At 39.4% G+C, this 27,150-nt stretch overlaps 4 protein-coding genes and 1 long non-coding RNA gene across 10 annotated transcripts; 1 reads left to right on the top strand and 4 right to left on the bottom strand.

Moving 5' to 3' along the window:
• Positions 1-176: 176 nt before the first annotated feature.
• On the bottom strand, positions 177-1,356 carry LOC101155878 (protein S100-A1). 2 transcript variants are annotated; one of them, XM_023963989.1, is made up of 3 exons: positions 1,233-1,356; positions 520-675; positions 177-427 (listed from the first exon to the last, which is right to left on the bottom strand). In XM_023963989.1, exons 2-3 carry the CDS (start codon positions 655-657, stop codon positions 269-271), a joined length of 297 nt encoding a protein of 98 aa, XP_023819757.1. In that variant the 5' UTR covers positions 658-675; positions 1,233-1,356; the 3' UTR covers positions 177-268. The 2 variants fall into 2 exon arrangements, with proteins under 2 accessions (XP_023819757.1, XP_011483603.1); XM_011485301.1 differs by lacking the exon at positions 1,233-1,356 and adding an exon at positions 841-879.
• Positions 1,357-2,766: 1,410 nt separating this feature from the next.
• On the bottom strand, positions 2,767-4,674 carry krtcap2 (keratinocyte associated protein 2). The gene is made up of 5 exons (XM_004077902.4): positions 4,543-4,674; positions 3,859-4,013; positions 3,608-3,671; positions 3,347-3,413; positions 2,767-3,225 (listed from the first exon to the last, which is right to left on the bottom strand). The coding sequence occupies exons 1-5, from the start codon at positions 4,544-4,546 to the stop codon at positions 3,105-3,107; spliced, it is 411 nt and encodes a 136-aa protein (XP_004077950.1). The 5' UTR covers positions 4,547-4,674; the 3' UTR covers positions 2,767-3,104.
• A 732-nt stretch (positions 4,675-5,406) lies between these two features.
• On the bottom strand, positions 5,407-7,476 carry tmem107 (transmembrane protein 107). 2 transcript variants are annotated; one of them, XM_004077900.3, is made up of 5 exons: positions 7,083-7,476; positions 6,685-6,752; positions 6,503-6,603; positions 6,165-6,261; positions 5,407-5,828 (listed from the first exon to the last, which is right to left on the bottom strand). In XM_004077900.3, exons 1-5 carry the CDS (start codon positions 7,167-7,169, stop codon positions 5,759-5,761), a joined length of 423 nt encoding a protein of 140 aa, XP_004077948.1. In that variant the 5' UTR covers positions 7,170-7,476; the 3' UTR covers positions 5,407-5,758. The 2 variants fall into 2 exon arrangements, with proteins under 2 accessions (XP_004077948.1, XP_004077949.1); XM_004077901.3 differs by lacking the exon at positions 6,165-6,261 and adding an exon at positions 5,992-6,088.
• Positions 7,477-7,731: 255 nt separating this feature from the next.
• Positions 7,732-19,216, top strand: LOC101154974 (tripartite motif-containing protein 46). 4 transcript variants are annotated; one of them, XR_002291989.1, is made up of 12 exons: positions 7,732-8,027; positions 8,738-8,996; positions 9,341-9,491; positions 10,267-10,465; positions 10,554-10,700; positions 10,784-10,879; positions 12,892-13,145; positions 13,232-13,353; positions 13,441-13,770; positions 14,003-14,048; positions 14,525-14,647; positions 14,738-14,805. XR_002291989.1 is itself a non-coding variant. In XM_011485298.3 (12 exons), exons 1-12 carry the CDS (start codon positions 7,968-7,970, stop codon positions 17,843-17,845), a joined length of 2,364 nt encoding a protein of 787 aa, XP_011483600.1. In that variant the 5' UTR covers positions 7,735-7,967; the 3' UTR covers positions 17,846-19,216. The 4 variants fall into 4 exon arrangements, 3 of the variants coding, with proteins under 3 accessions (XP_011483602.1, XP_020565883.1, XP_011483600.1); XM_011485298.3 differs by lacking the exon at positions 14,003-14,048 and adding an exon at positions 17,398-19,216 and having other exon boundaries at positions 7,735-8,027; positions 14,418-14,647; XM_011485300.2 differs by lacking the exon at positions 14,738-14,805 and having other exon boundaries at positions 14,418-14,597.
• Positions 8,923-23,692, bottom strand: LOC110016667. The gene is made up of 3 exons (XR_002291991.2): positions 23,185-23,692; positions 9,355-9,471; positions 8,923-9,063 (listed from the first exon to the last, which is right to left on the bottom strand). It is a non-coding gene; the product is annotated as an uncharacterized LOC110016667 (long non-coding RNA).
• Positions 23,693-27,150: the final 3,458 nt, after the last annotated feature.

The following is a 27,150-nucleotide window of genomic DNA, read 5'->3' as shown; positions in this document are numbered from 1 at the left end:
AGTCCAACATTTAAGGGGGAATGATGTGTGCCAGATGTTAGCTTGTCAACTGTCCAAATTCTTTTCTTGCGCTGGCAGAATTCTTCTAGACTAAAGTGATTGCATGTGTAATCGTCACACAGATTATGAAATTGCAGCAAAATCCAATGCAACATGAAGACAAATAAAGCAGAATCCGCACTTCTTATGTGTTTCTTTAATGAATGTTTAGTTAAACCTCAGTGGATAACAGAAATAATCATCATCACTGGTCTGATGTCTCAACCGTTCACTTTTTAGCCTTTTCATGAAGCAGAGCATAATGCTTTTCGCAGGCGACCGAGAGGCCGATGATTAAGGGAGCAAATTCTTCAAAGTCAAGCTCGTCATCTTTGTTTTGGTCCAGATCTTTGATGATCCGATCCAGAGTGTCTGGACTTTTCTGGCTCTGAGACGGAGTAAACAAAAAGAAAGCAAAGTTAAAGCAGGAGCTGATGTTCTGTCAATGATCCACACTGATAAAAGACTGAAGATGTTTACTTTTAAGAAGTTTGGTAACTCATTCTCAATCAGTTTCTTCAGTTCCTTCTTGCTCAGGGTGCTTTTGTTTCCCCCTTCATTGGCGTAACGATGAAACACTGTAATCATGGATTCCATGGATTTTTCCAGCTCAGTCATGGCTGCTACAAGTGGGGACTGGAAAGAGAGGAAAACCACCAGAAACACATCTCAGTCTTTTCTTCCCTGATGTAGGAATAACTTACTGGCTTACATCTTTCAAACTATAACAACAACACATGCAAACACACTCATGCACACTTCTTATCTGTATATTCCGGAAAGTTGGAGAAATGAAAGAACCTTAAGTTGGGAACACGTTTCCATTAGCAACAGCTAGCTGACCTCTCCCCACAAAAATCCCCATTCTCAGTGAGGATGTGGGTGTTGGTTTTACTGGCACTCAAAGCAAATTCTTTGCCTAAGACATCATTTTTCCACTAACAATGCAAAATATTTACACTGCCTCAACCCAAAGATTTTTAACCACTACAGGTTTATTCTCATAAGAAAAGCAGACAGTAAACTAAAGGCAAAAAAAGCTACAGGATTTAGGTAAAGAATAATAAACATGGAAAGAGACATGAAAAATTAAAAAAAAAAGGTAAAGATTCAACATGTAGCTACAGATTGAATTTTTCAGGAGATAGATGAAAACATAAAAAACATAAATCAAGGTGATCATACAAACTTACCAGGTTAAGAAAAGAAAAAGTAGGTGCTTCAGGGAGGAATGCCCGGGCTCACTGAGAGTTTGTCCAGGCATTTGTTTGGAAAGACACACCCAGACAGAGGCGGTGCAAGAACATTTTAAATGGAGGGGCAAAAAGGGGGCAGAAGTCTTTGGTAAGATGGCAAATGGGAACAGCAGAGTGGACAACCGCTACAAAAAAAGGATAAAAAATATGTATCTGAAACCGTTTTTTTATTTTTATTTATTATTGTTAGGAATATTAAGTGTTGTTCTTTTAGCTGAGGTGCTATTACTAATGCTCAAAGAAGCTTATGATAATGTCTAATGATACTATTGAATCAAAAATACAGTAGAAGATCATGAGTGCGTGTCAACGACAGCAAGATCTATTTACTCTAAAAATGTTTTGATGTGAACAAATTAGCAGTTCTGGATCTGCTAGAGTATTTCTATAAACATGTGTTCAGAAAAGCCCTGGAGCTGGAGAGACTAAAACAGAAGCTGCTTAACATGAAATGACCCTCTAGCTCAGGGGTCTGCAACCTTTATTGCTAAAAGATCCATACGACTTAGTTTCCTACAGTGAGATCTAAAAAGTCTAACTTTATTTACATTTCATTTCTTTTTGTAGTTGTTAAGCCAATTATTTATAAAATGTTGCTTTCAAAATAAAATACACCCTGTGTCAAATAAGATTCTCCTGCTGCAGAAGATTTTCTTGAATTAAGATGCAAGAAAGCCAAGTCAAACATTTACTGTCAGTATGACATTGGTACGTAATCGTCCTTTTTTCCCTTTTTATCTAATAGAAACAATGGTTTAAAAATCTAATTTAATAAAAAATCTAAAGCTGTAAATTGATAACGGTCTCTGAACAGTGACTGAACAATGTTGTGCAGTAGAAGAAGAATGTGCTTTAAACCTATGAAACACTCAAATAGATTGAACCTTTTCCCACCATTTTGCTCAGTTTCGTGACAAGCTACAAATCTAAAAAAAAAATTTGAAATAACTTAAAACACAAGAACAAAAGCTAAAAACTCAATTAAATCCTCACCATTTTTTTCAAAGCCAGAATGCAGGGATGAAAAAGCCACATGTGGCTCTGAGCCTCAGGAGTCTCCAGCTCAAGATGAAGGAAATTCTGTTGGGTTTTTCTTCCTTAAGATTGCCAGACTTCAAGCTCAACATGAAGATATTGCAGATCTCAATATGGCCCCGGGCCTTAAATCATTTTATTTTTCAGTTCAATGTTTAAATAAAAATCTGCTGTGAACTAGTTCAATGCATTATTACAGTTCATGAAGAGCATAATGCAGACTGAAGTAATGAAACACATTTTTATTGCTAAACACTTTACTCCATTCTTAAAATGTGTTAAATATTGAAGAAAGTAAAACTCCTTCAATTTTGCCTGATCTTTTTGTTTTCTCGTTTAAAGCTGCTCAAAAAATTAATTTTGCTGAAAAAGAAAAACTTACCGGTTTGTCACAAATTCTGCCGAGTTTGCTTACAAAGTGACAGAAAGCAGGGAGTTCACAAGTTGTTCACAAATTTTTAATTATAAAATTCAAGAAACAAACAAATGAAAAGAACTTAATGTGCATATACAGAAAATATGGCATGAATCTCTTTGAAGCCACCAGTGCGGAGAAAAGACGGGTATTTGGAATGTTAAGAGATATTAATCTCAACCATATCAAAAAGACAGGTTTTTGGGTAATATAATTTCTGAAAAAGGTACCTGAATAAACTTCAGGTAAGAAAATGGTGTGTGGGGAAAAAAAAATGTTAAACTTGTTGAATTACCAGTACACATCAGTAAACGGGTCATAGTGACTGGAAAACGGTATTAGTTGTACTAAACAGGGCATCAGTTCTTCCTTTTTCCCTTGCTGACAGGCTTGGCTGGTGTTACTGCTGGAGCCACTGCTTGGTAGAGGGCAGCAGATATTTTGTTGATGTAGTAGAGAGCAAAAAGGGAGAATATCAAACTGGAAAAAGGAAAAAACAAAAATCAGTTTTAGAAAACATGCAACGTTGGATGAATTAAGAAGAAACTTTTAACTTTATGAGTTTAATTATGCCAAATGAGTTTTTTTGTGTGTCTTTTACCAAGTGGTGACACAGACACGGTGCACCAGGCCGGAAGCGAACATCGACAGGCACAGACAAAACAGAACTGGAAGTTGACAGAATGAAGTTGTTAAAAGTACAGTCTGACATAAGGTGCTAATGTAGGTGCTAAGTTACACATACACTTAATTAGACTGCCAGATATATTTCAGAAGGATCTGCTGTTCTATTAGTGTTCATGTGACTCGGTAATGCTATGGATGAGAAGTAGGTCAACTTTCTCCCCCTTTCAACACTTACTTTCTGGGAAAATCTTGGCCTGGAATCCCTTCCCAAACACCAGATTCTCCAGATTATTAAAGGCCTAGAAGTACAATTAAGGAGAAACACAGTCTAGAATGGTATTTTCAGATACTTTCTAAAAAGAATTAACAGGTTTTTGGTGAAAAAAGGCTGAGATCATATACAACTCAATGGAAAAAAAGAGAATATTATATGAAAACTGTTTTTAAGCATATCTCAACAATTGTGTAAGTTTACTCAAAGGATACAGTGAGTGAGCAGATGAACAGGACGGAGCCCAAGAAACCTCCAAGGATGGTGAACCATTCAGTGGATGCCAGCTGTTTACTGAACATCTGCATTCCAGCAAAAACCAACACTGACAGGAGGCTGGAGAGCACCAGAGACGTGCCTGTGTTCACCGCTGCAATCACCAAAAAAAGCCGTCAAAACAAGGCAAAGTATCCTAAAACCAGAATGATCATATCATCTAGAGCAATTTTAAAATCAAAAGCCGCCTGACTGACGAATACATCTCAATTTTAGAAAATATTATGCAAACCTCACAGATTTGATAATTTTGTAACATTGACTTTAAAAAGTCATTCAATTAAACTCTGGTTTTGGGAACGCTAAAACCTTACGCCACGTCAGTGTTCACACGCAAATGTTTCCGAGTTAGCTGTTAGCTTCAAGCTAAAACACCCAAATTATACGCAACAATCTAAACGTTTCCATTGTATACAGTCAAAATTCCTGACACATTTGTTCACATAAAAAGCCCGTACACGACCTATTTGATGGCAAAACTATTTTCCATCATAGTTCACATAAAGCTAGCTGCCTCAACAGAACAACAAGACAGTACACAACACACGAACATTAAAAAAAAACATATTTAGAAGCGTGGTAAAAGAGAATGTTTCTCTGGTATAAAACTTAAATGTACAAACCCATTAGCTGCTGCTAAAATGTTATTCTTTCGATGAAAAACGGGAGAGAATACGCAAACTCTCTAAAGACATGCAAGGATCCGGTACTGCACTAGGAACAGAACTATTTGACTACCCGGACAGGTTTTCCGGAAGGACCAGAGGGTGGGACCTATGCATTTAGAAAAATACTTTCTTTAAAAAAAATTAAATTAACGAAAGTGTTTATGGAAAGACATAAAGCTCAACCATTGACTGGAGTCATTTTTAATTGTTTACAACATAAAACTACTTGTGAGTTCAGGTTTTTAATTACACAAAAGATTTACAGAATTAAAGGGATTTGATACTTTGGCCATTTCAGTTTGTGTTTTCCAGAACCAAATGCAGGGCCTGATTCTGTTTATCACAACTGCAATGGTTTGTCCGCAGCTGCATGCAGAAAAGCAGAAGGGAGGGATCATTACGTCAAAAAACCTTTCTTTTTTAGCCTATATTACAAAATTGACAAAGTCTTTTGGATAAGAGGTGAAACGTTTTCTAACTTTAAAAACTAAGAGGACAGCCCCTAAACTTACTACTATGATGGAATCAACCTGGATGAAAGAGAGTCTTCATAGACATAATTCTTCTATATTACAACATGTCTCACTACATTAATAATTTAGGAAAGGATTTTTCCTCCCTAAATCAATTTTAAATACTGTTTCTTTTTTTTGATAGCTGCACAAAAATGAAGTTACTGTTTCATGTTTTGTAACCTTGCGGTTCTGGATACTCTTGTCGCCCGACTTTAATTTATCTTCTGGCTCAGTTTGGTTAATATTTCTCTGACAATTAAGTCACCAAATGAGGATAAAGATAGATACAATGAGAGAAATAAGACTTATTTAAAAAAGTATAAATGTATTTTGGATTTAGCGTTGAAAAGCTTTACATGAGAAACAAATACACTACTGACAACAAAAAACTTGGTTTACATTTTAAACTTTTGCTAACTCTCCAACTTATTCAAAACAAACAACATAGTATAATTATTTTTTGTAATTACATAGTTCAAAATATATTTACAAAGATTGAAAAAAAAAACATTCTTTCTGGATCTATTGATGCCTGCTGAAGAAATTCTAACAATGTTGGCCCCTTTTTAAGGTGATCTAATAACTGAATTTCTGCAGCTACTGTCTTGTAGCAACAAATGGAAGCGTTCATCCATTCAATCTGAATCAACTCCTCTTCATAACGGCTTCTTCTTCAGTCCAAAAACCGCAATAAACAGAAGAATCTCCACAAAAGCTGGCAAGACACTGAAAGATGAGAAATAGAAAAAGAAATTAATAGAAATCCAGAAAGATAAAAGAACAATCCTTAAATGCATTCAAATTCCTTCAAAATAAGAGTGACTGTTACAGTATGCTGTCTTTCTAAAAGCCAACTATTCATTGAAAACAAGCATGCAGGCGAACCAACCTGCAGGTGGCAAAAATCACCCAGTAAGTCCAGCATTCCCATTGTTCAAACACAAAGAAAGACAAAGATACGGATGCGGAGCAGTGGACAGCTAATGCTGAAAGGAGCAGCTGTCAGGGAAAACTTTGGGGAAAAAAGGATAAAACGGATTTGCTAGGCGTCAAAAGACTAACCTGCAAATAGCAAAGATCCACCAGTAGATGTCACACTCCCACTGCTCAAACAGAAAAAAGAGCAAAGCCACAGAGGCACTGGCATGGACTCCTGTTGCTATAGCAGACAAGTTCTTAGTTACGGAATTGTAACTAATGACTAATAAGCATTGTTTAATCCATTCATTTATTCTTGTAAATCATGTTTTCTGCTATAAACCAGATGCTCATTTAGAAGCTAGAGCTGCTGGAGAAAAGACAATATCTGAAAATCTTTATTTTCCTCACAATTGTGAATCAATAGTTCAGTATCAATGACCATGACAAATATGAATCATCACTGTCAGTATAAAGGATACACAGAAGACCCTGGCTGGAACTGAACATGGAGACTCCTGAAAAGAAGCCTGCTAGCTCGATAGCAAACAGACCAAGAGTGGCTGACAAGGCTACAACCAACCTGAACAATAACCAAAGGGATGCGGGTTAGAATGTGAGCATTCAAGATTTTTTCATATATTTTCAATCATTTGTTACTTACTTTCTGTCTTCTGTGTCATACTGCTCCTGAGTAAACTCCAAAGGCAAACATGCCTTCACATTATTCTCCTAGAAAACAGAAACAAATACATAAAATAGCCGATTATGGTAACATTTCTAGATAAAAAATTGTTTATAAAAAAAAGGAGAAATAAACTTTTTGCAGCAAACAAAAATCTATATTTCTGCAGTTTAGGAAAAATATTTTGTGGAGTAGAATTTATTTCTATTTCACGATTTTTTTAAAAACTTTTGTTCTTTATTTTAAAATCACAAACTACACGTTATTGATATTTACAAAAAACAATAATAATATTAATAATAATAATAAAAAATATTTCTATGGCAGCTTGAGTCGTCCTTCAAGCTTTAACAACAACACGGACTGTCCTTACTTACCCTGGACCAAAAGATTGTGATGACGATGACAAGGTGAGCTATGATGGTGAGAAACCGCGCAGGAATTAGACTGCTAATAGAAGACATGTTGTTTCTGGTTCACAGAAGTGTCAGAAATGCTAGAAAATTCTAAATTTTAAAGCCAAACGGTCACGTTGGAGTTCACAGATCTCACACAACAGTCGTCGCTCCTGGTTCGCGGTATATCAACGCAACCGCGGTTCAATAAATAATCCAAAAATGATAATCAAGCATTTTTAAAGCCAATGAACTTATAAAATTAAAATTTTACTCTTTAATAGTCTTTTTTCTAAACAAAATTATACATAGAAATTTAACACACCCCGGTGTCGCATTGGGTTGCTACAACAGCCAGTGGCTGGGTGCATCCAATATTGCGACCCGTAAAAACATCCACCTTCCAAACGTTCCGGACACAAAAGGGAAGTGGATGCGACCCATCGCCTTTGTTGTTAAGCAGCACACAACACTAGCATCTAACGACAACACACACACAAAAATAAAACATGACAAAGTTAACGTGTGATTGTAGGATGAACATAGCCTCGCGTATCTAAAGAACGTAGAAAAGCCGATTTTTTTTTGTTTTTATTTTCTAAAAGAATGTTTTTTAAACGCTCCCCGATAAAGCTAACATTTTGGGGCAAAACGCCCCCACCCCCCTCCACCAGTTTCAGCAACCATTCCATTCGCATTTGGATAGACGACAGAGATTGAGCAGCACACCTCAAGCACAGCTATCTGTGCACGTCAGGGCCTAGTGTTTGCTACAAAACAGCCGGGGATTATTTTTCACACCCACTTAATAATCGTTTTAAACGAAACATTTTTTCTTTGGAAGCGTGCACATCAGAACAACAGAGCATGGCAGAAGAGGACTTCCAAACCTTTACCTCTGTCATGGACGCGCTGGTTCGTATCAGTGTAAGTGTGCGACGCCGGTTTATTCTAATATAGCCATTTCAAACGTGCTACATCTAAGAGAGGAAAAACAATAATGTAGTCTTACATATAACTTGCTTTATTGATAGTATGTTGATCTGGACAATCATGGCTATGAAATAAGAATGCGGAGCATTTTTCTACCGTTTACAAACATGTTTTGTCATCGCTTTAATAACCCGGAATAGGCTGAAAGCCACAGTCAGGTGGTGAATGGCAATAGAAAATATACAGTCGCAACGACCACATAATTCATTTTTAATAGATATAAGAACCTAAGAATGTTGCCAAATAGCATAAAATCAGGGCCAGAGGAAGATGTGCGTTGTCATAGAAACCGGATGCCGCGCCTTGTGGCTGCAGTAATGGAAAGGGGCCACCACAACCTAAAAAAAAAAGAAGCAACAATCAATGGCAAACAGAATGTTTCTGCATTGTTTGAATTGTTTTTTTTTATTAAAAATAATGTCTCAGCCAATTTACTCTTAGAAATAGGAAGCAGTGAAGCAATCACAGGAGGACTGCTAAGCATCATGGAGGTTACGTTCTTCTTTCCTTCTTGTCCTGTGCAATAAACGGCACACAACCAGAGTTCATCTAGATATTTCCTTCATCACTGCCATCATTTCCTTTCTTTAAATCAAGTCGCAGCTCTGTTGTCTTCTTGAACTTTCCTCTTCCCTCTTCTCCAGTCCAACATGAAGATGATGGAAAAGGAGCTGCTGTGCCCGGTGTGTGACGAGATCGTGAAGCAGCCCGTCCTCCTGCCATGCCAGCACAGTGTGTGTTTGCTGTGCGCGGCCGAGGTGTTGGTACAAAGAGGCTACCCTCCTCCAGACCTCCCTCCGGAACCCAGATCACCAGCCTCCTCGCCGAACACTCGGTCCCCACGCCAAACTCACAGACCCACACCCAGGACTCCTGACCGCTTGGAGCGGGTCCTCAGAACAGGTGAGGGAAGTGGATTCAACATGACTCAGGTTAGGATGCCTTTCAGGAGCTTTTTTCCCCCTCACATCTGAGAAAAGAAACAGATGGCCTCAGCACTCAAATGACTATACTGTTATGTAAAAATATGGAGCCGCCGATGTGGTGCAGCATCATCATCAACTGACACATCAGTGTCTGGCTGTAGGTCTTCAAATGAATGTGTTTAGCTCATGGAGGTGGTGAGCATCAATGTAAAGACCTGTATTTAAAATTCCTACAGTCATATTTTATAATGTATGACTCCTGTTTTCCTCTGTGTATCTCTTTTCACCAATTGCCAATTTACACCTTCATTCTGCTCTCAGTGTGCAGCACATACCCAGGGCGGCGACGGAAGGACACAACTCTTCCCCCCATGATCTTCCCCTGTCCTTCCTGTCAGCAGGAAGTGGAGCTCGGGCAGAGAGGCCTGTCAGACTGCTTCCGTAACCTCACTCTGGAGCGCATTGTGGAAAGGTTAGCGTGCAGAAAGAAAAAGAGGATGAAATTAGAATGTACTTTTACTGCAAACTCCTTACTTCAGTTCGAGAGATATTTTTAGGCCTTGCGGCTTATCTTTGACTTTCTGAAACGCAAAATCCTAAAGCATTAAACTAAGACATTGAGTGAAGAGTTACGTCAATGCTGCTTTATGTATGAGACAGGAAGTCATTTGCTTAATGAATCCCATCCTCACTCGGGATGAAAGGCTAAGCCAAAGAGCGGTTTGCAAGGACAGCTTAAAAACTGCAGTGTACTGAGGGAGAATGCCAGGGGGAAGAAAAAGAAGCTTTTTTACACGTTATTTTCTTTGAAAGATATGTGAACAAGTTTAAAATGAAACTTTTGCAGCTTTCCCAAAACAATATAATCTGATAAGATTAAAATGCATTGAGCTGCTTTTTAAAAATAGGCCTTGGTTTGGTGTTTTGAGGGTTGGCAGATTTACAAGAGGCACGCTGATGGGTGCAGCTGCTCCCTCCTTAGGCAGCAGTTGTGCTAGTCAAGAAAGCGTGACGCTGCATGTTGTGCGGGATGCTCCAACAAGGCAGCTGCTGGTGATTCATCTAGGACCTAGATAAATCAGCAGTAAAGCATATTTTAAATGCATGACCTATAATCTAGGTCATGCGTTTAAAAGATGCTTTACTTAGGTACCAACTGCAACTCCTCCTAAATGGGCTCTTCTGGTCTGTTTTCTATCCTGCAGGGTTGTCTCTGGCCTGCGCTCATATCTCTGTTTCTCTTTTAGGTACAGGCAGACTATAAGTCTGGGCAGCGTGGCCATCATGTGTGCCTTCTGTAAACCTCCTCAGTCTCTGGAGGCCACTAAGGGCTGTGCTGACTGCAAATCCAACTTTTGCAATGAATGTTTCAAACTCTATCATCCATGGGGAACCCCTCGCGCTCAGCACGAACACATTCTACCCACCAACAACTTCAGACCAAAGGTTTGACTTATTTTTTTAGGCCAGTTTTCGCCACGGCTTGTGCCTCTGCCTCTAAACCGCCATGCGCCGATCCCACTTTGTTCTGCAGGTCCTCACTTGCACAGAGCACGAGCAGGAGAGGCTGCAGTGGTACTGCCGCAGCTGCCAGAGACTGCTTTGTCCGGTTTGTAAACTTGGTCGCGCCCACCATGGACACAAGGTTTTGCCTATAGCACAGGCCTACCAGGCCCTGAAGGTTTGTGTGTAATCTGCGTCTGTTAAGCATCCACACTCTGCTTTGCAATGCCAGCTCCAAATTTATTTGGATTTACCTTACAGGACAAGATGGCAAAAGAAGTCAACTTCATTCTGACCAATCAGGAGACCATACAGAATCAGATCACTCAGCTGGAAGCTGCGATCAAACAGATGGAGGTGCTCAACGTTTTTTTTTTGTTGTTGTTGAAATTACAGCAAAGTCTTCATATGCATGTTTAAATTCTCCTTATGCATGTTTTTTAATATCACTCAAATTGTGCATAAGACTTGTTCAATTGTGCAGAAATGGAAGATTTTACATGTTCAAATTTTACTTCAGGTCATTTTGGTGGTAATTTGTCAGATTTTTTGTATGTGTTTGTCACAAATCTGTGGTCAAACAAAAAGCCTTTGATATTTATGGTTTGCTATATATTTGTTTCATTTAGCAGCAAAGGTTTTGTGTTAAATGTGACAAAACTGAACACCAACATCTATTTTATTCTCTCTTGCTTTTTCAAGCTCTCTCTTGAATGGATCTAGTGATAAATAAATAAAAAACTGAAGAACAAGAACAACTGGAAAGCAGGAGGAAAAATACATCCAAACAAAGCCGTCTGCTTTCGTAGAAATTCATTTTTTTTCTAGGAATCTATTAATGCCGAACAGATTATGTAAAGTAAATCTGCTGGGAGACTCCTAAAGGGATTATCTGAACCCTGGGGTTTCATTGCATCTTCTTTTCAATCTAAATGTCGGAGGCGGTTCTTTTCATTGAAGCAGATAAAGCTGCTGGAAAAATCCACTTGTGACACAAAATCAAGTAAATGCAGAGAAGAAATTGATCCAATGTCTAAAATTACTTTGGACACGGTGTCAGAGTTAAACTGTCAAGATTGAAATGATATAAGAAGAACGGGAATGAATAAAGCTGGTTGTTTTTGTCACATGTTAATCCCATCTGGGGTCCAATCGTATGAAGCTTTGATCAGTGAAGAGATTAATACATACATGACAGATTCTACTATCATATAGGCAGTCACACATGTTGAATTTATTTTGTTTTGTGTAATTACACACATTAATCATGAATTTAACTATATTTTTAAAAGGACTTTGTTATCTGCATGCTCTTCGTAACCCTTAGTAGTTCAGGGCTTTTTCGAACGTTTGTTACATTTTATGTTTTGCTCTAATAATTTCACTTTAAGAGTTTTTTTGTGGCAATGCTTTATACCCATCTTTTAATTACAACCCAAACTACTTTCTTTTTACAGATATTTCTTTCATTATATTTCATAATAAACCTGAAACAGTACAAAAACCTCAATACTTAGTATTAAAAGTCATTTATTTGCTGCAAAATTTTAAATCAAATTGTTTTTATGTTTTATTACGAAGATCTAATGTGTCTAAATTAAAATTAATAATCTGTAAATTCAAAAATAAAGCAAAGACAAGGTCAAAACAATGAAAAAAAAGAATTAAAAAAACAGGCAGTTCCAAGGATTTAGTTCAAGAGTATGTGCCAACACTCTTATGTTTGCATTAATCCAAAAACTTCAAATCTTATAACTTTTTGAAACCTTCACATTACATTTTTATTAAAACTATATAATGGCAGGTTGGCGTCACTTCTATGCCATTGAAATCAACTTATCCAGCTAGCAAATGCATCGCTGGGTGCAGAGCCTACTAAGGGTCAAAGAGGCAAAAGTTGTGGCTGAAGGTGCAGCTAACATTAAAAGATAACTCGTTAGGTTGTGTGTGTGTGTATGGGGGGGTATGCTGGTGGGATTTCTTTACTTTTGGGTTGTCATTTGGTTGTCCTTGTGTTTCAGGTGGTTAGATCAAACTACAAACCCCCTTTTTGTGTCAGGTCACTTCCTTTTTTGGTAAACAGTTTCAGTCCCTACTTTGAGTACTGTTATGTTAATTTGAGCTCTTTCACACGCCTAGTGTTTGGGTCCAGTTGTGTTTGTATTCTGGATTTTTTAGGGTAAAGTCAAACCATTTTCCATGAAACACCCTGTGTCGTCCTGCGTTTCAACTTGGTCCCTAACAGCAAATCTACCTAAACAGTGTGGAAAATTCTAGCGAGTGATTTTAAAAGGGGTCCAATAGATGTAGACATTTAAAAGGAAACAATCTTTTTTTTTGTGTGTGGTCTTTCCTCTGTTTTTCTGCAGGCGAACAGTGGCGTGGCTCTGCAGCAGCTGACCCACTGCATCAGAGAGCTGGGAGCAACTGTAGCTGAGCGCCAGGGGACTTTAACTCTGGCTCTAGAAGCATCCAGAAGCAGGAGAGAAGAGGTCCTGTTCAGCCAGGCTTTTGAGAAGCAATGTCTGCTGGAGGAGGCCAGCCTGATGGCGTACACTCAGGAACTGCTTAAAGAAACAGACCCCCCGTCCTTTGTGCAGGCAGCAAGGGTGACACACAGCAGGTGAGGAACGCCCGTTATATTATTTGCTTTAAAGGGACATTGCTTTTTTTCGTTGTAGTTTCTCTTCATGTTCTGTCACCTTGCAGACTGGTTAAGGCCATCGAAAATCTGCAGTGCTTCTCCCTTGCAGCTGACACCTCCTTCAGACACTTTCACTTAGATGCATCCAAAGAGGTCGAGCTCATCAACAGCTTGCAGTTCATACAAGGTTGTCCTTTCTCAGTTTGCGTATAAATTTAAAAAAAAAGGAGACAAGCTGCTCTGCGTGCTCACTTTCTTCTCTCTTGCTCCACAGCGCCGCTCGCTCCCGTCATCGACACTCAGAAGACACTGGCCTACGACCAGCTGTTTTTGTCCTGGCGCCTTCCTCAGGACTCGGCCGCAGCCTGGCACTTCTCTGTGGAGTTCCAGCGTCGGGCCGGGGGAGCCGGAGCCGTGTGGGGCGGCACCAGCTCCCCTAGCTCCTCCACGCCGTGGCAGCGACTAAATGAGGTGAAAGGGACCAGCGCCGTGATCGATCGACTGCAGATGGACAGCGTGTACGTGCTCAGAGTCAGGGGCTGCAACAAGGCTGGCTTTGGAGAATACAGTGAAGAAGTTTACCTCCACACTCCACCTGCCCCAGGTATGAAGGCTTTTTGTAGCCTGATCGCTGCAGGCACTTCCATGCTAAGAGGGGCTTGTTCTATTTCCAGAACAATTTTAAATTTTAAAAGCAGCAGTTTTATTTTAAAAAGTCAACAAAAATAAAACTGCCAATAAAATGTTTGACTAATCTTGACATTTTTTCTCTTCATCCCTTAAATTTCCTTTTACATTTTTGCACTCATCCTTCCTTTTCTTGCTCTACATTCCAGCCTCCTTCCAGCCATATCATCTCTGCTTCTATCTTTCTCGCCACAGGTCTGTTTCCTGCACTTAAAAAAATTCTTACAGCCCCTTCATCCCTTCAAAAACATGCTTTTCAACATTTATCTAAGTAATCAAATCATACAACACATGAAGTGCTCATTAGCTTTGCTCCTATTCTGTTTTTGTGCTGCTTCCTCGTTGTGTAATTGTTTTTTCTGTCCTTTTAAGTAGAATACAACCTCTCTTCCATAACAAATCTCCTTTCTTTTGTTTGGTGTCTGTTCAAATTTATTGACGGCTAACTGTCTGATCTTTTAGATTGAACTCCTTTAATATTATTATTGCTTTTTCTTTCCTTCCCTCCTCTTAACCTTCCATTTTCCCTCTGGTTCACCTCCTTTTTCCGAACTCCTTTCTCAGTACTGAGTTTCTCCTTGGACTCTCACTGGGGGTTGCATGCTGATCGTTTGGCGTTGGGTAAGGGCCAGACGTATGCTCGCAGTGTCCCGGGTCTGTCCCTCCTACAGGCAGCTGACCGTGCCCTCACCTCCTGTCACCTGACCTCTGACTTACTGGTGGCAGACTTGGCTGTCACTGAGGGGCGACACTACTGGGCGTGCTCTGTGGAGCCGAGTTCCTACTTAGTGAAGGTGAAAGGACGTCCTCGGATTGAGTTGGTAACGGACTGGCAAGGAAACACATTACTTTGTTTATTTAATTTCTATTCATCTTCTTTGTAGGTGGGTGTCGGACAGGAAGCCAAACTACAAGAATGGTTCCATCTCCCTCAGGACATGACAAGCCCGCGGTAAATTTGCCTTAGATATCTAATTATTATCAGCATCATGGCTTTTGACTGCAGAGGAAACTCACAAAAAACAAATGCAATCATACTTTGAAGGCATTTTCTATCAAGTCTCCTGTGTGAAAGATACAATTTCAGCTTTTTTGTGTTGTTTATAATTTAACTAAGCAGTTGAAAGAAGCCTCAAATGACATGACAAATGACACACTTTTTTGTGGAAATATTTGGTTATTTAATGATACAAACTATTGACTTAGCTACTTTGCTCACTCTGAGAATCTACGCTCACCGGCCACTTTTAGGCATTCCTGTCTAACTTCTCGTTAACACAAATTTCCAATCAGCCAATCACATGGCAGCAACTCAATGCATTTAGACATTTAAACATGGTCACGACAATCTGCTGCAGTTCAGACCGAGCATCAGGATGGGGAAAAGGATGATTTAAGAAACTTTGAACGTGGCATGGTTGTTGGCACTAGACGGGCTGATCTGAGTATTTCAGAAACTGCTTAGACAATAGCCAGACTGGTTCCAGCTGATAGAACTCTAGGCAACAGTAACTCAAATAACCTCTGGTTTCAACTGAGGTCTGCAAAACAGTGTCTCTGAACACACAACCCGTTCAGGCTTGAGGCAGTTGGGCAGAAGACCACACCGGGTGTCATATCTGTCAGCTGAGAACAGGAAACTGAGGCTTCAATTTACACAGACTCACCAAAACTGGACAAGAAGATTGGAAGAATGTTGTCTCCATTTCTGCTGCTACATTCAGATTAAGGGTCAGAATTTGGTATTAGCATGAAAGCGTGGATCGATCCTGCCTTGTATCAACAGTTTAGGCTGGTGGTGGCAGTGTCATGGTGTGGGGGATATTTTCTTGGCACACTTTGGGCCCCTTAGTACCAATTGAGCATGGTTCCAATGCCACAGGCTACCTGAGTATTGTTGCTGACCATGTCCATCCCTTTATGACCAAGTGTACCATCTTCTGATGGCTACTTCCAGCAGAATAAGGCACCATGTCATAAAGCTGGAATCATCTCAGACTGGTTTCTTGAACATAACAATGAGTTCACTAGACTCAAATGGGCTCCACAGTCACCAGATCCGAACCCAATAGATCACCTTTGGGATGTGGTGGAACGGGACATTGGCATCATGGAAGTGCAGCCGACAAATCTGCAGCAACTGAGTGATGATATCATGTCAATATGGACCAAACTGTATGAGGAATGTTTCCAGTACCTTTTTGAATCTAAACCACCAAGGATTAAGGCAGTTCTGAAGAAAGAAAGGGGTCCAACCCTCTACTAGCAAGGTCTACCTAATAAAGTGGCCGGTGAGCGTACATAGCAACTAATTAAAAAAAGGCTCAGTTGCACTCTATAAATTAACCTGTAGAGGGCACCATATCTCTTCTTACCAATTACACAATTGTTTTACAGCTTTTCATGTTTTATTGTTAGTTGCTGCAAAACTAATAAATAATGAATAAAAAAATCTAATTTTTAATCCCCGCAAAAAGTTTTTTCAGGCCCTCATCTGTTTTCTAGAAGTGCCAGAGGGCGACTTAACAAAAGGGCGACAGTGGCTCAGGTGGTTGAGCAGGTCGTCCAATGATCGAAGGGTTGGCGGTTCAATCCCCACTCCCACCAGCCAAGAATGTCATTGTGTCCTTGGGCAAGACACTTCACCCTCCTTGCCTCCAGTGTGGCTCCACTGGTGTGTGCATGTGCATGTATGATCCCGGTGATGGTCAGAGGGGCCATAGGCGCGAAATGGCAGCCACGCCTCTGTCAGTCTGCCCCAGGGCAGCTGCAGCTACAACCGTAGCTTACCATCACCAAGTATGAATGAGGAGTGAATGAATAATGGACACAATGTAAGCGCTTTGGGTGTCTTGAAAAGCGCAGATAAATCCAATCCATTATTATTATTAAATGAGAAATGATTTGGAGAAAGCAGTTTGGCCCTAATTAAGTTAGATAAAATAGACAAAACCTGCAGAACATTTTAAGGAGAGACAAAGACAAACAACTTGAGACACATTATAACATTTACCATTTTTGCATGACATGTAAAAGAAAAGACTCCTGCAAAAAGAGGAGAAAAAGCTGAATATTTCTGAATTGTTCCTTTAAAAAAAGCCGCAGAGCCGTGTGTATAATTGCTGCTCTCCCAGCGGGCGGCCTAACTAAATGATCGTTCAGCAGCAAAGCGGTCTGTTGGGATTGCATGGCTCTCAGGGTCATTAAGGAGTGACTGAGCACGGTCTGCAGGGGCTTCATGTGAGAATACATATTTAGTGGATTTCTCAGGGAACCAGGGAGGAGAATTTATATTTATTTGCTAGTTCCTTTTTTACAATTGACTTTTACATCATCGGGTGATCGTTCACTGGGTTATTTTTTACGTTGTTGCAAGAAGGACTTTCATTGATTTACCCTTTAAGACTGTGACGATAATGAAAAGATTGACCAAATAAAGTATCGGAGCTTCTAAAAAACTGAATTTAAAGATAAACTGACAGTATTAGGGTTTTATCTTCTCAAATCTGTGTGTTTTATGTCTCCTGTGCTGTTTATTCTCTAGCTGTGATGCAGACAGCGGCCATGACAGTGGGGCAGAGGACGGCCAGGACTCCCCTCCCTTCTGCTTCCTGACCATGGGCATGGGCAAAATCCTGCTCCCTCACGGACATGGCCACAGTCAGAGCCAGTGTGACAGCCAGAGCCACGGAGGACTGTATTCCCACAGTGGCAGCCACAGCAACATGCCCCAGTCTCACACCGCTCCTCTCCCACCCCGGCTGGGGGTGTGCCTGGACTGCGACAAAGGTCGGGTAACTTTCTACGACGCTCACTCGCTGCGTGTCCTGTGGGAGGGACATTTGGATTGCTCTGTTCCGGTGTGTCCAGCATTTTGTTTCATCGGCGGAGGAGCGCTGCAGCTGCAAGAACTGGTGGCTAATCGGAGTATCGAAGAGCCTCCTCCCCGGAGGGTAACAATCCAAACACGGGCAACAAATCGGAGTAAATAACCTGACCGTTGCTTAGGTTCTTTGTAAAGGTGGAGGTCAGATCTAATCCAACAGAGATTTGACTAAATTGCTGCTAAATGATCTGAAAACTCAGAAATGATAGATGTTCATTCACTTTTAGTTGGAAAACCATGAAATTTGACTTACTTTGAAACATTATCCACTGTTGTCGTCAGCTTGTTTAGTGGCTGGAATGATTTTAGACTATGCACATCTCAAAGAGGGATCCCACACTTTTTTATGGGAGGTTATCAATCCTTCTGTTAATCAGATGGTAAAGAAACACAAATCTGCTCTCCCTTTTTCTAAGATCGTCAGTGTCTTTCCCCAGAATGTCAGAAAAACAAGCTGCATGCAGATATAATGACGGGGCGGGACTTACATTTATGCACATAACTGACTGTCGGCTCGTATTGAAACACGCGTCTGATTTTCTACCCTTAACTTTCCTGTAGCTGAAAAAATGTTCATGTGAATATTAACTGAGTTTGAGAATGTGAATTTTCTTAGGTTGATGAAAAACTGCATTTCAAAAGGTCATGTGAAGCTGTGGAAGCATCTTGCCTTTGCACTTTTAACACAATTCCACACAAGTGAGGTTTAGAATGAATGATATTCTGTCAATACTTACATGAATGTGTTTTATATTTAAAAGAAATCCTGACCTATGAGCGCAAAAGAGACACGTTTTATGTGAAGATAGACAGGAAAGCTTATTGACAGAATAAGAAGGCTTTTATTATGAAAACTTTACAAAAAAATAACTTTAGCCATTAGCAGAATGATCAGTTCATGATGTATTTGAATGGACGAGCCTCTATGGTGGTGTTTTCAACTTATATGTTAGGCGGAGCCCAGTTGTTAAAAGGTGATATACAGTTCACTAAAAGTTGGTTGGGCCTCAGATAACGTCCCATAATGGCCTGTATTTCGTGTTATTTCTTTTTGTGTGTGTCATATTATGATCTTTTTCAATCTTTGAGTAACTATTCTTTATTTTATATTAATGTTAGGGAGAATTCATATCTAGTTTATTAATTTTGTTAGGGTTTGAATTGCAGTTTTTCAGTAGTTTTTGATTATTCCATAATCCTATAAAGCATTATACACTTTTTTGAAATCCTTTTTTTATATACATTTCAAATTTTGCCTGTTTTTCAATCTATTTTTGTTTCATTCTTAAACATATTTGCAGAAAGTTCTTGAATCTGCTTGGCATTTTATCTGTGTGTCCCTGTTCCCGTTGATTGAATGAATTTCTACTTGTGCCAACTCTTCTAGCAGCAGCATTTCAAAATGTAGGAATCTGCTTGCAAAGTGTTTCCAACTTGTCATGAGAAAAAAAAATCAATAAAATGCTGACAACTGCTGTGTTGGGGTTCGATTTTGACAAATAGGGATCTCAGTTGGAGCTGTTACTCCCCCTTATGAACAAAACTGTTTAAAAAAAAAAGAAAAAAAAAACAGGGAAAAGGAGAGAAGATTCATTCAAATCTTGAAGAACTGCATGTAATTTGCATTAAAGCAATGTGGAAATGTGTTTTGAATGATCTAAATAATCACCCAATTTTTGTCTTCTCAAACAAAATTGCCAGACAATAATTGAAACAGAAAATGGAGGCAATCGCTTAAAAAAGTAAGAACATACTGTCTTTGTTGAAATGTCTCTGGGGAGAAAACCATCTCTGAATGTGATGCCAGTGCACATGTACGGGCAAGTGAGCTTTGAATCATTTGAGTATGCCAGAGCAGCCTAAACGGATCAAGTGCCAAAGGGTTTAAATATATAATCCATCTATTTAGCAGATCTAGAACACACCTTGAGACACCTGATCCCGACAGCAAATGAGGGGGGTCAGATAGGAGTTAAACAGCTGCATCAGACCTGTGAGAGCACCAGACGAGGTGATGTGAGCCGGTGGTTAGGACAGCTGTTCTAACAGGCCGTGATTACCCAGACGATGTGATGTGGAGGTATGCTTTACAGAGGTAAAAGGGTGAAGAAAGCATTGTGTATTTTTGGGGAGAAATATTACACTTATTCTGGAGGTGTCAAAATTTGGCTGCAGTACCCACAAGCCACCAAAGGGGGGCAATGTTGCTTTGGCTTCATTGATGTGAATTTAAGATCGGGAGAAAGCAACAGGTGCACTGTGTGTCATCTCCACTGCCACACATCTGTGTTGACTTTTTAGATACTGCAAATTTGAAGGGGATTTCAGCTTTTGTTGGGTTAATCTAAGATGGTTTTTGTTTAGTTTGAAAAAGAATATCCACCTTTTATTCAGGTTTTTTTTCCATTTCATACAGGAGTGCCTTTTAGTTAAATGTATTTGTAATCCATGTTTTCATGGCTTCAATGCTTGTGGACAAAAGTGTACTTTTGTCCTCGTAAAGTGGACTTTTATTTTATAGCAGGCTTTATATGATGCAAAAAGAAGGGGAAAGAAAAGCATGAAAGTCTGGCAGGAGTACATTGCGACACATTGTTCTTCCTTTTTTATTGTTTTGGTAAACGGCACAGAGCACTTTACACACCTTTTCCAAATCAAACACCTCTTGCAAAAGTTGAGACAAAATTTTTCTGTTGTGTTTGCATGCAACCATGCTAGTGTTTTTTTGACGTTTTGCCTACTTTTCCTTTTTTTTTCCAAGGAGGAAGCAAAAATAAAAATCAAAACTGACACATTTGATAGATTGAAAAAACGCTCTCTGAACTTTGGTTTGTTTTTCCAACTAAAAAAATGTTAAAACTTGAATTCACATGATCCTCCAAAAACTATGTTTGATGCTGCGTGACCGTGCAGCATGGTTTCCTCAGAAACAGGAGGTCAAACGCTTTCAATTGAGCATAGACTATAAAAGGTGTTTACCACGGTCACAGCTGTCCTCAGTCCGCACAGCAATGCTGCAAAATCCTCCAAAAAAGATCTTACAAAAAAGTGAAAGTCTGCAAAACTGGTTGACATAACTTATCTCCACAAACTGCTGTTATTTGTTGTTTTGGTTGTTGCAACACATCCACGTACTTTGTTTTCACTTGACTGGATTTCCTTCAGCACAAACCCACCGTGACGTGCTCACAAATGCGTTGCATGTGAGAGATCTGGACGCCCTCCAGCATTGATGAGGCGAGCTCAGACAGGACCGTAGCTCTACAGGTTATGTGTATTTATGACTGTCAATTTTAGACTCAAAAACAGCTCGGGAAAGTCATTACCTGCTCTTGGTTGGGTGTCTCAACTCACTACAAGGTCTCTCTTGAGATAATGAGATGGAAAAAAAGGAGAAATTGTATATGTTTTTACCATGTGCTGCTTCTCCAGGGCTCAGTGGTGTCAAAGAGGCTATGTGATTCTCAGATATGTACTGCTGTGAGAACAGTAGGACACCTGACAGCTGATTTATATCAAAAGTGAAATGTGTACGTTCATCCCTGCCGACAGTGTTTTGGTCCATAGGCTCTCCTCTGACAGCTTAATGACTAGCTGTCTACAGATCACTCTGCTCACTGCTGCAGTTGTAAAAGTTGGGAGAGGCGAGAAACAGAGGAAGAAGGAAGAAAAACAACCTGGAAGGCTGACAGGACATGGTAAACTGCAGAGAAACCCCTAAAATACCCAGATGGTTCTGCCAGCTATACTTGGTTTCTTGACCAGAAAATGAAGTTCATTAAAGGTACTGGTGGTAAGTTTCTCTATGGAGTTGTTTTTTTTTGTAAAGGTTGATTTATTTTAGCGGTTTCAACATTTTAAAGTCCTTGGATCCTATGTTTGTTCAACCCACGCTTGTCAAGGAAGGAGGCGTTTCGTAAAACACAGGTGGAGAAGCTGGTAAAGCTGGTAAAACTGGGAATAACCAACTGCAAGCTGCCGGTTGGGTTGTATGAAAGTGCAGTTGCTTCACAGAAGGCTCCTGATCGAATCCTGGCTGTTTTGTTCATGGAGGTTGCATCTTCCTGTATGTGTGTTTGGGTTTCTCTGGAAGCCGGCTTCCTCCAGAAGTCCAAAAGAATACTTCATCTGTTCATCTGTGTTTCTAAATTGTTCTCTAAAGGGGAATTCATGTGTGTATATAATATATATATATATATTGCCAAGTGATTGCCAAGAAGGAACATGAGAAACTGGAGAAATACTAGGGACTCAGAGAAGAACTGGAGAAAGCATGGAAAGTGAAGGTGACAGTGGTGCCTGTGGTGATAAGAGCACTCGGGGATGTAACCCCCAAGCTGGAGGAGTGGCTACAACAGATACCTGGAAAGACCTCAGACCCCTCAGTCCTGAGCGCAGTGCTAGGAACAGCTAAGATACTTGGACGAGCCGTTATATATGCATATGCTTATGCATATATATATATATCTTCCACTTTCGGCTTCTCCCATCCGGGGTCGCCACAGCGAACAAGTCGCATGGTAAATTTGGCAATGTTTTACGTCGGATGCCCTTCCTGACGCAACCTTCTCAAACCGGGCTTGGAACCGGCACAGAGGTAGAGAAGGGAACAGGGAGCAGCCCGGAGTCGAACCCTGGTTTCACGGACGGAAGGCGCCGCAAACCAGCACGAGCTAAACCAGCTCCACCATCCATATATATATATATATATATATATATATATATATATATATATATATATATATATATATATATATATATATATATATATATATATATATATATATATATATATATATATATGTATAGATAGATAGATAGAGAGAGAGGGGGGGGATATGAGGAAAGAAAAAAAAAGACGAAAATAAGAAGAAACAGAGGAGAAAGAAAAAGTAGAAAATAATATGTACATAAGAGAAGATTTTCTATCCTTTTGTTTGGATTCTAGTTGAGGGCAATCATGGATCCATGTCTCAGTAAATCTGTCTTCCAACAGCTAGAAGCCTATTTTTAAAATTCTTTCAAGAACAACAGAAGTCATTTAATCTGCGTCTTGGTGGCCACGGACTGTCATATCTGTGCCATTAAGGCAGATCTCAGAATTCAGACGGCTGCTGTCTTAGTAAACACTATTGTTGCCTTTCACATTCATGTAATGCTACCCTTCAAAACATGACTACGCTACACTACACTTTTCGTGTCCTTCATTCATTTCTTTTCATTTTTTGCTGTTGTCTATATTCAAAAAAGCAAACATTTACTAATGTTTTTGATAGAACAGCTTAACTGGGTGAAGTCATTTTCCTATTTTCTATTATTTTTTTAAATATTCAAACCAATCATAGCAACCAGATGTATTAGGTATCTCAGGGTGGGATCAATATCCTGTACAGCTTGTGATGCACTGACACAGCGTGAAAGCAGAAAAAAATGTTCAGCTCTTACTTGTTTTGAAGCGATTATTGTAGAATGATGTCTTTATTCCAGCTTCTCTTCCACTTTGCACGCCGTCGATGTGTCATTGGCGGCCACTGTGGGAAAACCAGCGATTTGAAGCTTAAGAACAATTCTCTGTGCGTCTGAAAATGACAAGTGAAAGTGTCTGCCAAACTGGGAATAAAACTGCTTTCATCTCTTTTTAATTATTCTTTTTTAGTCTCGCCTTTGTCCTTTTCTGGTTGTGTCTTGTGAAATGTCTTTTTACTTGATTTAGGAACAGAAAAAAATCTGGAACAAAGAAGGCAACAGAACAATGATTGGCCACAAAAACAATAAGATAAACAAGTCAGGGGTCGACAGACATTGCTGGGAAGGGCAAGGGGCTGACAGGAAAACTGAGACAGGCACATTCCTCTTTATCGCCCCTTTTCTTTAAAGCAGCAGCTGGGACAGGTGTGCTTGTGCTGATGCACGAGCTACTCACTGCTTCCTTGCACATGTGTGTGTGTGTGTGTGTGTGTGTGTGCGTGCGTGCTGAGTGTGCACACTGTCTGCTGCAAAACTGCATGTTAGCTGAGACTTAAGCATAATTATGGGGGGAAACAAAACTCATAAATCAGAATTTGCCCATGTGGACAAAAATAGTCCTATGGATGAACGAATGGTAATTGTGTGGTTAGCCAGTGGGAGTGTCCAAGAGGCATCACACTGGAGTCTTGATGGGTGTGTGACAGCATTTAAAGGGGATGTATACAAAATCACAAGAGTGGAGTAGAGTGTGTTGTTTAAATAGACAGTCTCTGTCTCAGGAAACAGAGGGATCCTGTTTGTGGGTTTTCATTGTTTGCCTGCTTGCCCCTCCCCAATCCCCCCCCCTCCTCATCAGTGCAACTGCACCACATACTTTTGTGTACAAAGCACAACCCCTCAGTGCTGCTTGTTAGGACCCTGCAATGATTCCCTGCACAACTTTTAGCACCGCTTTTCTTTACAACAAAGCCGCGGTGTGAAATGAGGGGCGTGTCCATATCTGCTTACTGCCCCACTACCTTCAGATGTGTCTATTTTGGTAAGAAAAAAGTGCTCAATTTTCCCAAGCTTATCATTTAATCATAATTACTGGTATGCACCATTTTTATCTGTTCACAAAGCTCAAATGCATCATTGAAATCGCTAACATTAAACAGATTTCTACTTTTTTTTTCTTACTGTAAAGACATCCTTGATTTCTTTGGTCTCACTTTTAACTGTGTCGTACTGTGAAAATTTGGCATGAAGGAGCATTTCTATTCAATAAATCCTTTTAAAAAATAGAGCTTTCACGTTTTCTTTGAAGTGTTTTTCAATGATCATTACTCAAACAACTGAAAACATCTGGATTATCTTTATTTATGGAACTTTCAACAAAGTATGCCAAAGTACCCTTTAATTTTAAGGTTTTGTGTTTTGGGGACGTTTTGAGACAATACACCATTCTGTGAAAGTGTGTGATCAAGTATTTAACAGATTTGCTGGTATGGAACTAACATTGTTCTGCATTCAAAAGTAAACCTCTCTAGCAACTATAGTTAGACCCAAATTGGGTCATGAAAATGGGGAATTTGATCAGCACACAGGCAAATACCCACAGTAAATCCACATATTATCTTATACTAATGAATTTCTGCAATTAAGGAAACACTGGTTAGAATAATAGCAAGATGTTTAAAAAAAGCACAAATGTAAGTGAAATGAAGTGAAATAATGACAGAAAAATGGATCAAAAATGATGCATGAAATGACACAAATATTGACAGGGCACAGTAAAGCAATAATTTCAATTGCTGGTGCTAAAAGTGGTTCAACAAGCAGCCGTGTTCTTGATCTAACTCAATTATATAGATGTACAGTAGAAAAAATATTGATGTGAAGGATCCTGAAACTTAAACTCAGCAATGTCTGTCGAATAGAGTTCTCCTGTTTCCTTTACTCTGAATGTAAAAGAATACTTCATGTTATGTTTGACTGGGATCAAAAATATCCTGTTCAAACAAATCCTTTCAAACATTACCGTCAGTAAATGTGTTTGAGGCGATACGAGACAGAGTGCTATAGATCAAGACTGGTGCTCTTGTTACAAAAATGTTTGTGTAGCACACAAAAAAAGTCTTTGTTGTGCAGCTTTGTTCCATTATACTATCGACTGAACAGAGGCTGTGTTGTGATTTACTGTGGTCTGATTTCAAATATCAGTGTTATTAGAGGGATGACAATAGATTTGATCTCCAGGGTGGTGTATTCTGTAGTGTCTGCTTTTCTATAACTGTGTCAGTATAAATAACATGACTATTTATTGTTAGATAAACTCCCTTTTCTGAATAGCCTCCAGTCTTTTAACACTTAAAAAACTTAGTTTCATGTTTCGGCTAAAACAAATTTTACTTCTTTGCAGTTCCTAAAATATACAAAATGGCTCTAAAACTCAACTAACTAACTAATCTCAGATTGTTCCAGGAGGATTTGATCATGTGAAAATGTTCAATGGTCACCTAATCCTCAGATTCCTTTCTAAATCTGAAACCTTTCAGTGATGGGCCAAAAACGCATTTGAAGATGAACACAAAACTACTTGGTAGACATTTATAAAGTCAGAGAAGGACAGAAATCCAATATGACGCCATTTAATGTGTACTTTCAATAGCCAGTTTTTCAACTCAACATTTAAAACATTTTTTTTTGAATTTTTCATTATCGCATCATAATAATAGACTGGAATAATTTTTTCATTCAAAGAAATTGTTAAACTTAAAAGAATAGACTAAAACTTTATTCCAAACTGATAGTTCTACCTAAGAATAAAACAAGAAGTTTTTACTTCTTTGTAGCACATTTGTTTTTATCTTTTCTTAAAAGTTAGACATTCACCAGTTTGGCTCACTAATGTCTAATCATCCTCCCATCTTATTCTGTTGAAGTCATGGGTTTAATGTCACACTAAAGGGTTATTTTATTGCAAGGCAAAGTTTGAGTTAAAAAAAAACACGTAAGAAAAAAATACCATTATTCTGACATCAGAAAGATTCTTTCCTATTTTTTTCCTCATTTGATAGTTGTGGTAAATTGCAAGAAAAACAACACCTCACCTGCTTTGAACCCTTGTGCTATCCTATGACCCCGCCCTTTCATTGACGTGTTCTGCCTACCATGACAAAGGTGGACAAAGGTGTAAAGATTTCATGTAATCCATGGAGATCAGTGAAGATCACAAATCATTGAAGAAAAAAGGTTCAGCGCACTGTCTAGTGGGTCTAGATGACCCATCTCCCAATGTTAAAGTGCCTAGGATAGCACAAGGGTTAATGGATCTTTTTGACATATTTCTGCTCTGATAAGAAACCAGAGAAGGCTTGTGTCACTCCATCCTTTCGGTCCTCCATGAGGAATGTGTGCTATTTTGACAGGTTTGCAGAGCAGAACATGTTCTGTTCCTAAAATCCAGCAAGCAGCTTTTTAAACTAAACCATACCAAAGTGTGAAAGGGAAAAAAGAAAAACTAGAGGCGCTTTTAGATCTCTCCCTCCAACCAACATATACAGACCCTTTCCAAAAATTAGCATATCATGAAAAAGTGTATTTGTTTCCATAATTTAATTAAAAAAACAGATAATTATTTCAACAAATCAATCAAAATAAAGTATTTTCAAAATGATATGTCCAACTCCGAACCCTCCAACTTGATTCCCAAATGAAAGGCACACTTTCCTAATAAAACAGGACCTTGGACCACTGGTCTACAGTTCAGTCCTTCTTCTTGGCCCAGCTGAGACTATCTTCCGTTGGTCCAAGGTCAGAAGTGGCTTGACCTGACAAACCCGACAGTTGTATGTCATCTCCCAAATGTGTCGGTATGTAGTGGTTTATGAAGCTGTCCCTCCACCTCGTTCCACTCTTTGCTCTTTGTGCACGTCTGCCAGGTTCTTGCATCTTGTCCAT

Source organism: Oryzias latipes, chromosome 16 (assembly GCF_002234675.1).
Source record: "Oryzias latipes chromosome 16, ASM223467v1".
NCBI classification, from domain to species: domain Eukaryota; kingdom Metazoa; phylum Chordata; class Actinopteri; order Beloniformes; family Adrianichthyidae; genus Oryzias; species Oryzias latipes.
This window is presented reverse-complemented; position numbering and strand designations above follow the sequence as displayed.

Coding starts and splice junctions, on each gene's coding strand:
- krtcap2 (XM_004077902.4), bottom strand. Junction 3,672..3,858: donor TGTTCATCTGCTCACTCACT/GTATCCTTTGAG, acceptor TTGTACTTCTAG/GCCTTTAATAATCTGGAGAA. Junction 3,414..3,607: donor GGCCAAGATTTTCCCAGAAA/GTAAGTGTTGAA, acceptor GTCAACTTCCAG/TTCTGTTTTGTCTGTGCCTG.
- LOC101154974 (XM_011485298.3), top strand. CDS start 7,968: ATGGCAGAAGAGGACTTCCAAACCTTTACCTCTGTCATGGACGCGCTG. Junction 13,146..13,231: donor GCAAGGGTGACACACAGCAG/GTGAGGAACGCC, acceptor GTCACCTTGCAG/ACTGGTTAAGGCCATCGAAA. Junction 13,354..13,440: donor CAGCTTGCAGTTCATACAAG/GTTGTCCTTTCT, acceptor CTTGCTCCACAG/CGCCGCTCGCTCCCGTCATC.
- tmem107 (XM_004077900.3), bottom strand. CDS start 7,169: ATGTCTTCTATTAGCAGTCTAATTCCTGCGCGGTTTCTCACCATCATA. Junction 6,753..7,082: donor TCACAATCTTTTGGTCCAGG/GTAAGTAAGGAC, acceptor TCTGTTTTCTAG/GAGAATAATGTGAAGGCATG. Junction 6,262..6,502: donor TTCCAGCCAGGGTCTTCTGT/GTATCCTTTATA, acceptor TGTCTGCTATAG/CAACAGGAGTCCATGCCAGT.
- LOC101155878 (XM_011485301.1), bottom strand. CDS start 864: ATGGAAACGTGTTCCCAACTTAAG. Junction 676..840: donor AAACGTGTTCCCAACTTAAG/GTTCTTTCATTT, acceptor CTCTCTTTCCAG/TCCCCACTTGTAGCAGCCAT. Junction 428..519: donor AGTTACCAAACTTCTTAAAA/GTAAACATCTTC, acceptor ACTCCGTCTCAG/AGCCAGAAAAGTCCAGACAC.